We start from the raw sequence: 13,396 nt of genomic DNA, 5'->3' as shown, positions 1-13,396 counted from the left end.
GGTTTTCAAAACTGCTGAACTCTTCAACTGCTAGGTCTGGTCATATAATATTTTAGAACTTTAAAAATAATATTGGTTGGGTTCATTTCCAGATATGGGTGAAGGTTCAGAGGGAATTTTATTTTTAACCAAACCCATCCTTTCTGGTGCCCACCCAACACATTTTTTCATACAACAACATTCACATTATCATGTTCATTCTATATTGACGCAACAGGCCAAAATGAAGGTCAAATTAGAAAATAGCACTGTAATGAGATGTAGCAGCTTCTTAAGGCTAATAAAGGTAGCCTCCAGGGCCAGCACTTCACCCATTCTAGTGTTTCTGTAAGAAGTAAATACCTATAGGCCTGGGAAATAAACAGTTGCTGAGATGGCAGAAGAGGTCTTGGGAGGTCTTTTGGTGTTTGTGAGCAAGTCTCAGATTGCTGTCTCTGTTCAGGACCTGAGAACAGAGCTCCAAAGTGCAGAGTCCCTCAGCACTCATGGAGTTGTATTTCCCAGTGCTGCTGTAAGTTCCCAGCTTGGCATGGGATGTTAGGAAGGGATTTAAGAAGCCCCTTTCCCTCACGAAAGGGAGAGATCTACAGGGAGCAAAAAGGGCTCTGAACCCATGGCCTCTGTTTCCTCTGATGTATTCTTTTAATTTTTTTTTTTTTGGGGGGGGGAGGGGAGGGGGGGGGAAGAGAAGAAGTGTGCGGCAGAAATTCCTGTGGAGGAGTCATGCTAACTCCAGATCACTGAAGAAGGCCAAAATCCATTACTTGCATTAAGGCCATGAAACAAAATCTCTGGGGAGGGTCAGTGCTGACACCAGAAGGAATGGACCAGAAATGTCCTGATGGGGAGGTTTTGTTTTGTTTTATCTCTTGAAGAGGACTCGAAGTACGGCCCTTCGTTACTTTGGGCCCGTCACTTAGTTTATCTCATCCTGCCAGTCACTGGCATAACTTCTATATGCTGCCCCCTCCTTAAAGTCGTTGTTTTACTTTAAATGGTCATAAATCATCTTCCAGAGAAAGCTTTTACCAAGGTTCAAATATTCTCCAGATCAGTCCTAGAATGCTTAAATTAATTTAGCAAAACAAGCCCATTCACTTTCCTACATGGTATGCCCTAAAATTTCATTAATTTTTTTGTGAATTTCAATGACCCATTCAAAGGAGATGACCCAACTCGCTATATTAATCCACTTTTCTAACTCAGTAACATCGGTGATCACTACTCCAGTAACCATCACCCAGTAAACAAGTGCCTTGCCCGCCCCATGTGTTCTGATTACAGACGAGGCTGCAGTCCAAAACCAGCCTATTCATTTCAGGGTAAGGGACTGAGCAAAAGAAAGACAATGATTCAGTGCAAAGTAGCTGACATGAGAAGAGGTCCTGAATCGTCCAACATGTGTGTTTCTGCACTAGCTTTTCCGCAAGAATAAAAAAGTCTTTCTAGGCATGGCCACAGCCTGGGGCACTAAAGAAGATCAGACATCATTATCTCTGTGCTTGCCAAAAAAAACAATCTCTCAGAACGCTCATGCTTCAATCTTCTTTACCCAAGCAGCACAACAAATAAAACAACCAACGGTTCAGACCGTGGCCTTCATTAGGGCTGGTAAGATCTCTGATCCACTCCATATATACTGGGCCACATTCTACACAGACTGGAATACATTTGGAATAGTTCAATTGAGTTATTGCAATTATTGCAATTACTTAGTAATGGCAGTGGAGTTACCCCATATGTACTCTGGCTTACATGAGATCAGAATTTAACACGTTATGTCTAGAAAAATCACAGGTTTCTGGTTTCTGTATCAGAAACATAATAAATAATTAATTATCAACAGATGTCTAAATAAAAGCAATACCAACATATCCTTCCTCCATATGTGTTACCTGATAATACTGATAAAGCCAACTCAGCTATGCGTACCAGATCAAAGCAGCATATAATCATAAAAAAAAAAAAAATACTTCAAGCTCTTCATCTTAGTCTGTGACATAATGTTATCACCAGATTAATCAGATCATAAGCAAAGTCCATAACAACAATCAAATAACTTCTTCATATGTATAAAACAGAAGCATCTTAAATTCAGTATTGTGTAACATATTCTTTCCACAATCAATGACCAAATACATAAATCCCAAATCTTATTTAAGACAATAATCATTCATTTTCTGACTATATATTCCAGAAAGGTCTCTCTAACAAAACCTCAGTTTTCTCTTGTGCACAGACTTCAAGTAACACAGTATAATACGTCAGCAATATTAACAAGATGGCCCTTATATGTGTAAGAAATTAAACAGCCTTCTATTTTCTCAAAGTCGCAAAGACTCACTATCTCCAGTCATGTTTCCCAGATGGTGTCATGCACCTCTTAAAACTTTATCTCCTTCGTGTTCCGTGTCTTGAGAAATCTGTTTTGTTTTTCCAACATAAATAGGGCCTCCAGCCTCTCTCCCATGACAATGACATTCTGCAATCCCCAGTCAACATATTCTTAATATTTCTTCACAGTGAATAACTTCACACACCGCCCTCATCGATCACATATAAACCATCAACAACAGAGTTCTTAGAACTTCTTCATAAAAATATTGTTCATGTCTCTCATGAAGAAACGACAAGGCTCATTCATCCTCTTAAAAAACAAAGGGCTAGATCCTCTGCTCTAAGATAGATGGAGCAAAGCAGCTGTAAATCTGCCTTACATGATTCCCATAGGATTCGTTTTGTGTCAAGGGAAACACCCAGTGGCACAGAGCCACTCTCATCCTTGACCCTCATGTAACAGGGTCATGACCTGAGGATGGCTGTTGCTTTAAGTTGTGTCTCAGGACTGACTTAATACCCAAATTCCCCATAATCAGGGAGCTATAAAGGTGGCAAAACCTAGGTCTTAGGATCTAGCCCCATGTCTGGAAGGGGAAAGTGCAATACAAATTGGCCAGATTTGAAGTTTAGTTCTATCTCCTGCCCTTCTTATTCTTCTATTCCTTATCCTGTAGCATAAAGTTCTTACTGAGGGAAAGTGTAGTTTCAATATTTAAAATGTCTAACTGGTAGGACTTCAAGTTTAAGTCCTCCTGTCTTAGCGCTCTCTTGTGCTCAGCCTAGATCTCATTTCATCAATATAGAATTTATTCCAGAAATATGACATTAGCCACAAAATATAATCCAAGTTAGTTACATATTGTTCTGTCTCTCACAGTAAATCCTTTCTCATGGAAATGGATGCTTAAAGATAACTTCCGTTATCATGCTGTGGCAACACACACAAGATATGTTGGCAAATATCAATATATTTCCTATATTTCTTCTTAATCCATATGAGAAAAAGGTTGTCTATAGAAATACTGCCAGTCTTATCTATCAACAAAAAGTTTATATACACTAGTGTCTAAAATTTGTTAGAAACGAGGTGTTTTGGTTCATATTTTGCACTGTTTCTTCAGCAGCCAACATTACATCACATCTCCTCAAGTCTGAAAGTCATTTCATTCAGCTCAAGATCTATTTTCCTCATTCCAACTGACTAAATGGTAAATCTTGGAGGGTGGGGGTAGTGGATGTCAATAGTTGCATTGGATAATTAGTTATTAGATAAATGTTACAAATCACCACAGGTGGTCGTGACTGTAAGAGCATCCCAGTGCCAGAAAGCCAGGGGCTCATTGGATCAGATAATGAGTTTCAGCTGTCCTGACACCCATCCAACTCACTATGGTTATAATCTGTTTCTAAAAGGTGTCACGTCATATGTCACTGGAAAACTGACTCGCTGATCATTAATATTCTTGTGTGAAGGATGTATGTGATGTATATTAAGAGTTATGGATCTATGCTGGAATTATGACTAAAATGTGTTTAAACCAGGCATGTCAGGGGGAGTTGGTAAACAGGTCTGCCCTGGACAAATGGATGTGTATTTACTTCTCTGACCAGCCTGGTTATCAGGCAGAGACTATGAAAGTATATTAACATATTAGGTAAACAAAGCTATCAATCTAACTGGGGGGGGAGGAGACAACTTTCAGCAGGGAAGAGAAACTTTATTAGGACTATAAAAACAGGGGTCTTAACCTCAAGTGATATGTAATTGAATCAACTGATGGTAGACAGTAGTACTATACTATAAAAAGTTTATCGAGTGAGGTGTTTTATGAAAGCCCATGACAAACTGGTGATTAATATTGTCATAAAATGTATGTCTTAACACACAGCCTCCTATACTTCTGTGGAAGGTCCTGACTGAAGAAAAGTCAGCCATGCCTGGGAAAAAAGAAGATTGATGAGAGAAACCATATTGGATAAAACCTGTACCTTGTTAGAGTAAGTTTCAGACTTTTAGATGCATGTTTTCACTTTTATTTATATGTAGATACCTTTATTTTTATTTCTTTTACTTGGTATTTACTTAATCTATGACCTATTGTTAATACATTTGTTTTATTTTTACTATAAACCAATTCACTGTTGTGTTTGAAGGGAAGGGTATATTTGCCTTAATTAAGTTAATAAGCTGTGGTGTGCTTTTGTCTTTTAAAGGAGCAAACATACCTTATTTCTCTGAGTATTCTAGAAGAGGGCTAGACACTTCAGGATACATGGTTTTGAGAAAATTCAGGACTGGGAGTGTGTTGGGGTCATCCTGCAAGTAGTAACTAAGGCTGGTGGAAGCCAGGGTGGGGCTGTAGACATGCTGCAGGATCAGAGTGGCTGAACCAGGGCTGTCTAACACACAGACAAATACTCAGAGTGTGACTGGCATGCTTGTAGGCTGGCTGAGAGCTGTAGGCTGGAAGCTACATCAGCAAAGCATTGTAAAGCATCCAGGGTTGCAGGACATGTGGTGACACAACCCATTACTGGTGTGGATTGCATCCCAAACCATGTGACAGTAGCACAGGTAGTTAAGGTTATTCAACACTTTCTACTATATTCCATTTTACAAAACTTTAATGTTTGGGCTGAAATTTTCAAGCTGGATATCTGCCTCAGACTGAATTTTGGTTTGTTTGTCTGTTTTTTGAAAGCTTCAGCTAAAACGGTTTAGCCATCTCATTTCTGAGAACAATATGAGGGATAAATACATTGTTTTGCCCATACAAAAAAAAATCTTATAGCCATTTAATTGAAAAGCTCTACTGCCTACATGTTTTGGAGTACAGATTTGAAATTTGGCAAGAGGTTGCCCTGGTAACAGGGAGGTGTCTCTTGCCATACTCATGAACATTTCACCATATTTAGCCAAGTCACAATCCTCTGAAAAATTGCAAGTTCGCACATGCTCAGCAGAGACTTGTTAGATCTGAGCAGCTAAATTGTCCAAAGATTTCTGTCCTCACTGAGCATTCTCCATTCCCCTAGAGCTCTTGCGTGTCGACTGGACTGTGCATGTGCCATCCCCAAAGGCCAGTGGCGAGTATTCCCATCCATGGACTGAAGGGGCTGAGTTGTATTTTCCTGCAGTTGCTCCTCCTGGAGGCCTGAGGCCACTGCGGCACCAGGCAGAGGAAGTGACAGCACAGAAAAAGTCTGGCCCGTGCTCTCAATGCTCCCCTGCTGGCACGCAGGGAGCATGGCGGGGAAGGAGGAAACAAGCTGATTTGAATGCAAAGGGGTAAAGAACAGAGGGAGGGGAGAAGCAAGGGACAGGGACAGTGGTTAAATTGGCCTGAAAAAAAAGCATGGGGAGGTCTGTTGTCACCCCCACATCTGCCTGTCCTGCTGGACAACAATTAATCTGTCCTCCAACCCCGCAAATCAATACCACCCCAGCCCCCACCAATACTGCTCCCAAATCAGTTCAGTCCCCACATACATTCTCCCCCCACACAGCCCTCCATCAATGCTATTCCCACATCAATTCTGTCGCCCAGCTTCCCCACCCCACCCCAGCCTCACCTCTGCGCCTCCTAAAACTCCGGGGTTCTTCACTCTGCTCTCCTCGGCCAGGTCCTGCCGGGAGGGAAAGATGAGGGGGCAAGAGGTGCCAACCCATTTTTCACAGAAGGGGAGGAGGGAGCAGAGTAGCCCTGAGCTGCTGGGGTCTTACAGTTCCCACCTCTGCCCTCCTATCCTGTGACCATGGTACCCTCTCCTGAGGGGTGGGGGAAAGAACTCTGCCTGCATCCTGCAGCAGCCCTGATTTGCTGCTCTTTCTCTTCCCCAGGAAGTGGGCAAGTGGGAAAACTAGCCAGTCAAAGGGGGTTTTCTCGTAGGTGGTATTAAAAAGGTGCCCCCTCAGTCACCCAGCTCCCTTTTTATAAGTGTTATTTCCCAGGACCGCAACCCATTTTGACCTTTAAGCACTGAACAGTGAAGAAGCAGGAGGATAGCGAAAGGGGAGAGGACAGGCAGGAGCTAGGAAAGAGGGTGGAGAATAGGAGAAGGGGATATGGAAAGGCTGGGGGAACACAAGGGCAGAAGGGTCTGTAACCACTGAGCACACTCCCCTATAGAACCTGCAACTGAACCCAAGATTCCTGAGTTTCAATATTCCTTTGCCGTCTAGCGATTATCTGTTAAAAACTTCTGACAAAGTGTTTCATTCCCATTTGGAATTGATCCACATAAAGAATGACAAACTACTACTGTTACTGCTCAAGAGATAGAGGATTATGCTGTAGAGCTAAAGATCCCAATTCTGATGATGATCCAATTTTCAATTTTTAAGTCTTTTTTTAAACATAGGAAATTTTCTCTCTCTCTCTCTCAACTATACAAAAAAAACCAAAACATTAAGGTTTCAAAATCCAGCACCAAAATGTATAAATGCCAGAGTTAAGATTGTCCATGAAATCTTAATTCAGTCCCCTTCTTCACATGCACTGTGCTACAAAATTTAATTACATTATCACATACTATATTTTCCATAGGACCCCTGCCTCATTCAGTGCACAGAATGGAGCTGCTCTGGGGATGAATCAGGCTGTGTAGGGAAGGGGATTGTTGCCTTTAGGACACCTGCTTCATTTGTGGAGAAGTTGGAAGGTTTGTAGTGAATAAGGCTAGGGACTGCAAGAATAGAGTGAAGGGTCTCACGGTTGAATTCTGCCATGGAGAACTGGATTCTATCCCTGCCTCCACCACATCCTATGTGATGTGAAAGTCACTTAAACTTTTCACAGGTTGTCAGTAACCATGTGTTCCTCATTTTCTGGGTGCCTGGGGTCTGATTTGAAGAAGGACTGAGCGCTCACACTTGCCAATGAAGCCAATGGAAGCTGTGCTTTGGACATATAAAGAGTTAAATAATATCAAGCGCACTGGAAAATCAGGACCTAGGTCTCTCAAATTAGGCACCCAAATTTATGGATACTTTTGACCATAATCTCCCTGTGCCTCAGTCCCTCATCTGTAAAATGGGGATAGTAATACCCACTTTCTTCACAGAGGTGTTGTGAAACTAAATTATTTGTTTGTGAAGCACTCAGATCCTATAGTGGTGAATGCCATAGAAAAGACCATGAGGAAATTAATAATTGTGTTTTCAAAGCAGGGTTGGAATGGTGAGCAGTAAATAAGGCGTGGGCCACACATTGAACAATACAGATAGAGCTAATTACTGATTAGCTGCTCATTAAATCAATATCATCCATTCTATGCACTGAATGAGGCAGGGGTCCTGTGGAAAAATAGTGTGTGATAATGTATCATAATGCATATGAACAAGAGGGCTGAATTAAGATTGCACAGGCAACCTGAATCCAGGCATTTACTAGCTTTTGAGTACTTTTCCTTGAAACCCTAATAATCTTCTTTTAACATGGTTTTGTGTGTGTAATTTGTATATAGACTATCATAGCATTCTTATATCGAGCTAGGATACGTGTTACCCTGCGAGCAAACTGAAGTCCATTTCTGTGTTATTGCTTTCAAAGGACAGAGTTACATGCAATTATAAATACAAATCCAAACTTACATCTCTCATCATTTTTACAGCTTCCCTGGTCCTTCCCAGTTTTCTTGCACACATTGCCAGCCTCCGTTTAATGTATACTAACACATTGGTGTCCCGCCCTGGAGAAGGAAAAGAAAAAAGATTTTAAAAGAATAGATAAAGCAAAGTCCATTTAACATCCCCTCACAGTATAAATCATAGCTCTTCCTCAGCATTCTTATCATTGTTGATCAACAAGGACACTATAGTGAATGTAATGAAGAACATGGGCCTGTGTCTGTTATACTCCACTGAAGTCAACAGAGTTACTCCAGATTGCACATTGGTATTAATGAGAGCACCATTTGGTCCCCTGTCTACGGAACACAGTCAGATCTCAAGTTACAGACGTGGTCTAAACATGAGAACACTACAGCATATAACAATGAAACAAGAAGGCGGCTAGTCAATTAATACATTAAAGAAATGCATAATGTTACTGTTAACAACAAATTGCTCTACTTGCCTATTTATTAACTAGGATAGCAGTCAATACTTGGTAAAGATAATAGGCTGCTACAGGGTGGCTATAAAAGTGAATGTCACCTTTTGCATTAGGCTTTGTATGGCTTAAAAATCATACACTCATTATGAGGAAATGCAGGACATTTTGAACTTCTGATTTACATTACTATTGCCCTATTGCTTGTGACATCATAATCATCTTCAGTTCCCAAGAGCAGCCAATTATGGATGGCAAATTAACAGGTTCCAGATCCGACAATATTATGGAAAGGAAAATGCCCTGATAACAGAAAAAGCACCAAAAAAGTAAATAGCTGCAGCAATGGCTGTCATGGAAGATAAGCCATTAGATCCTTGTCTTACTGTTTCTGTGAGAATCAAGAATCATTCTCTGATTATAATTATAATATGTCCTTTTAACATGCTTTTGAACCAACAGGAAATGTGTATATAGTTAATCGTCTATAAAATTACCATATAAAGAAAATATAACACACCTGCTAGAGATTATCTTCATGTAGAATATGCAGCCTTTAAAGATTTTGAGACAATAGTCCTAACATTTTCAAGTTTTTAATAATAAGAACAAGATGTGTGCTGAAAACATTCCAAGTACCTACAAATTATTTTAAAGCTGTGATTATACTTTTCAGATAGATTAAGCAACAGGTTGAAAGGTCTGACTTTAGAAGAGAAAATAAATAATGCAGAAGAAGGAATTTCTTCAGCTGTATTTTATATTATGTAATTCCTTATCTCTATATTGATTCCTATATATTTAATAAAAGGCTCATTAGTAACATCTGTTTTCAACATCTGTATATGGTGTAACTAATAGGGTATATCTGTCAAACTGGGACTCCATAAGACTTATACTGATTGAAGAAATGGTCAAATGTGTTTTCTCATTATGACATCAAGATAACCCTTTAAGGCAAGATTTTCAAAAGTGACTAGCAATTTGGGGTGCCTAACTTAAAACACCTTAAAGGGAGGGTGGCCAGCACTTTCTAAAATTCAGACCTCTTCAAGTTGCCCTATGTTGGGCACCCAAAACCAATGGTCTCTTTTGAAATTCATGGCTTTACAGTTTAGAACATTAAATACTGTGTGTGCACAAATGTGTGTACACAAACACATAAATGTAGGCATTTGCTTGTGTTTAACAAAGAACATCATGGATCCCACTTGTGAAAAGACTAACATGTCCACTCCCTCCAATCCCAACAGCATCATGAAGGGCTGGCAACAGACTAATAAATAAATACTTAGCATTGAAACTCACCCTTGCGCAAAGGGCCAGAGCATTGTTCAGACATCAGTCATGATGGTAGATTTGAAGTAGGAATTAAGTGCTGGATAGGCCTTAACCTGCATCTCACTCATTAATTAACTGAGCCTCACAATGCTTCTGTGAAATAGGGAAGTATCAGCCACAAATTTAAAGATGGGGAAAAGTAAGCCATTTTGGCTTTGTCTACACAAGCAATTTTCCTAAAACTTCCCACAGTTGCACTCTTGCTGGTTCAGCTCTGTTGGTATCAACAGTGAGAATGCTAGTGTAGATAGGCAGCCCTGGTGGCTGCCAGCATTTGAACCACTGTGCCATTTAGACTTGCTCCGAGTATAGGTAGATGACACAGTGACTAAAATGTGGTGGCCTGTCCCACTTCGCTCTCACACCATTGCTACCACATATGGTAGAGCAAAGGTGGGAAATCTTAAGAAAATTGTTGGCGTAGACACAGCCGGAGAAATGAAGTGATTTGTTTGAGGTCACATAGGAAGCTAGTGGTATCTTGACTCTCAGACTTGTCCCTTCATGACAAGGCCCAAACTCATTTGTTGTTAGCGGAATGGGGGGAATACATGTAGGGAAATCAGTGAGCTGCTTAACCAAATTAACTCTCTGATCCCCCATACAAAGCTGCTTACCTATCTCTTTGTACTGTGATTTTTAGAAGCTGAGAGTTGATCCAGCCATGTTTGTATCTATTATAGGGGGGAACTGGCAAGGACCCTTATATTTAGGAGGTTTAACACTTTCTCTCATAAAGGACCTTGTGACCTTTTCTTTGAGAAGTCATTATTTGCAGTAAGCCTTTGATGTTCCACAGGGGGAATGCCCTCAGGCCACAGAAGTGCCTTTTTTTTGTTCCATGAAATTCCATTCAGCGTTTGCTGAGATACAAGCAATTAATAATTGCCATATCTTTTCTTTTGCTTTTGTTCCTCAGGAAAACTACAGTTGTACATACTAGAATTTGTTTTTATTTTTTCCTATAAAAGAACATAGAAAATTACATAGAAACTGGCACTCCATTATATTTAGGTTGCAAAGTCAAGAAATTGAAAGTTAGGAAATGCCAAATTTACAGTTTCTTTACTGGGGTCTCTTGTTCACATGCATTATGACACAGTCTTTAATTACATGATAAATATTATATTAGCCACATAACTCCTGCTTTACTCAGCACAGAAGAGATACACAAAGGAGCAGAATCAAGATTTCATGGGCAACCATAAATCTGCTGGTGTCTGAAAGATGATTGGAGAGGTCAGGTACTATATGTACCTATTTTCTCAAAAAATAAGCAAACTGAATGTATCATTCTAAATATTACTTTATATCCAATAAAGATATAAAATAATCTCATAAACTTTTCAAAATGTCATGTGTTCAGGTATAGACTTGTTTGTGCTTTTGGGACCAAAGATCATATAGAGTTCTGTCAAAAATTCCAGTGTGTGGAAGATAAGCAATCTTCCAATGATGGGAAATTGCCTAACACTGTGACTTCGGGTTCCTGAGGAATGTGAATACATCCACATATGTCCGTACTTGTTTTTATGCCATTCACTGGGTTTCTCTTTTAACTCATTAGTAAGACAAGAATAATTTAGATCTCTTTGTTTCACAATCCTTTGTTCATTAGCTGGCAGTGATTTTTTTTTTGTAAGTATATGTAGCACCTAATAAATGTCCCGTATCTGGCATATCCACTATATCTGCTTTATCCAACTTAGTCAGTAAATTAGTTACCAAAAATTATCTAAAGGTTCAGATCAATCCTGTCTATTACCCTAGTGTTTGATTTATTTTTCTGTTTTGTTTTGTGTTTCTGTATGGCCCATAGGGGGATCTCTCAATCTATCCATTCTAACTTTGCCATTGTCACTTTAATGAATGGGTCTCAATAGCCTCACCATATAAAGTTAAGTTATTATGCACTCACTGACTCTCACAGCTGGTGAAAGAATGAGGAACGGATACTGTTTGCAAAGCATTCATTCCATCTAGACAAGATCTCTCAGCACTACTACCAAGATTATTCATTTGTCCATTAATAGCCATCAACAATATTGTCCTAAATTTTCAAAATGACTAGTGATTTTGGATGCCTCATTTGAGTCACCTTAAATGGACCTCCTTTTCAAAGATTGGGTATTCAGCACATTCTCAGCATCAGGTCTCTTTAAAGTGTCTTACATTTGGGCACCCAAAATCCCCAGTCACTTTTGAAAATGCAGGCCACAGTAGCTGTCTGTTTTTTCTGATGTGTGCTGCCCATTTCCAACTGTGACTGAGAAAAGGTCAGACAACTAATATTGACATATCTTTACTCTTATCACTACTGAGATTATGAAAAAAACAGGCAGAAAGAACTGAAAGAGACTACAAAGACTCAGACCAAATTCCAAGCATTGTTAAAGATGTTTCCAATTCTCCATTGGCTTGTACCTTGTGTATTCATTTACGCCTGTGCAAAGTGAAAGATGTCGTTTTACTCTCACTTTGCACAGGTATAAACAACTACACAATGTGCGGAGAAAAGGAGAAAGTCAAACCTGACTAAAAAGATTCCTAGCAGATTGAAGACGTTCTCCTAACCTCTAGAATTATTAGAAACTCCAAAAGGCTTACTGTGTTGGGCTTCATATTGGGCCCCATGGTGCTGTAACTGTTGGCTACGCCTGTAACAGCCTTCTCCTGCTTTCAGAGCCTGTTTAAATAGCTTCTCTGCCTCCACAATCGTTGTTGCTTCCTCTTCAGCCAAGAGAATATAAGCAGTGGCACACCTATCAATGAGATCAATGACAAAAAGAAATAATGCATGAGATGGCAAAGTCAATCCATAGCTATCAAACACAAACACATGAGAATTGGCAAGGATATATCAAATATACAAGAAATTGTGTTTTGTTCAGGTTCCTTTCTGAGAACTCTTTGTAAAGTAACTACATTAGTAGTCCAATTCTGTATTCTTGCTTATGCAGAAGAGTATTTTACTACTGGAGTAGTCCCAATTAAATTAATGAAGCTGCTTGTCAAGTAAAGTACTGCTTTATGTAAGTAAGGGGATCAGATCTGGCCCTCATCATCACCATCGTCATCATCAACTCAAATGAGATCCTTATTTCTAAGTATTATTACTGTCAGTATACTATACAGGACATCTTTGATCTTTTTTAAATGAAATGTTTTTACTGTATGAAAGGAAACAAAGAACTAAACCAATTATAATAAAATTAGAAAATACAAAGATAAATACAATATCAAGCCATGTTCACCCAATCATATGATAATATCTTACATTAGTAGTTCATTGTTTTATGTAGTTAGAAAAATCAGAGAAAAAAACCCAAAAAGAAACAAGGGATCAAACATTAGGAGTGGAGTGAAAGATGAACTGCAGAGCATAGTGTGTCAGTCAGACACCACACATAGGCAGAAAAGAGCCATCAAGCTAAATAAAATCAATCTCCAGCTGTGGTTCACAGGACCAACAACAGATGAGTGGAAAATAATAGGTTCTCTTGTACATGAGGTTCCTTATACATTTGAATAGACCAGGTTTAGGCTTAGCATTTACTATTCATGCAAACTTTTCTAGGCTTTGTCCTGGTCAGCAAGAAAATTACTGTCCAGGAATTAACTATTCCTTTTCTCCTTACTGATGAAGAAAGTTGGCGACTATT

General features: G+C 39.5%; 1 protein-coding gene across 5 annotated transcripts in view; it reads right to left on the bottom strand.

Moving 5' to 3' along the window:
- ST7 (suppression of tumorigenicity 7) overlaps nt 1-13,396 on the bottom strand; it is a 203,306-nt gene that overhangs the window by 69,399 nt on the left and 120,511 nt on the right. For all 5 annotated transcript variants that reach the window (XR_010922857.1, XM_067564248.1, XM_067564249.1 and 2 more), the window contains exons 7-8: nt 12,342-12,496; nt 7,934-8,031 (exon numbers count right to left, since the gene is read on the bottom strand). Coding sequence is in view for 4 of the 5 variants with exons in the window: in XM_067564248.1 (XP_067420349.1) it covers nt 7,934-8,031; nt 12,342-12,496 (253 nt within the window). In the remaining variant the exon portion in view is untranslated. The remainder of the gene's footprint in view (nt 1-7,933; nt 8,032-12,341; nt 12,497-13,396) is intronic.

This window comes from Emydura macquarii, unplaced genomic scaffold (assembly GCF_026122565.2).
Source record: "Emydura macquarii macquarii isolate MOO-44397 ecotype Brisbane River unplaced genomic scaffold, CSIRO-AGI_Emac_v2 contig_2636, whole genome shotgun sequence".
NCBI lineage: Eukaryota > Metazoa > Chordata > Testudines > Chelidae > Emydura > Emydura macquarii.
This window is presented reverse-complemented; position numbering and strand designations above follow the sequence as displayed.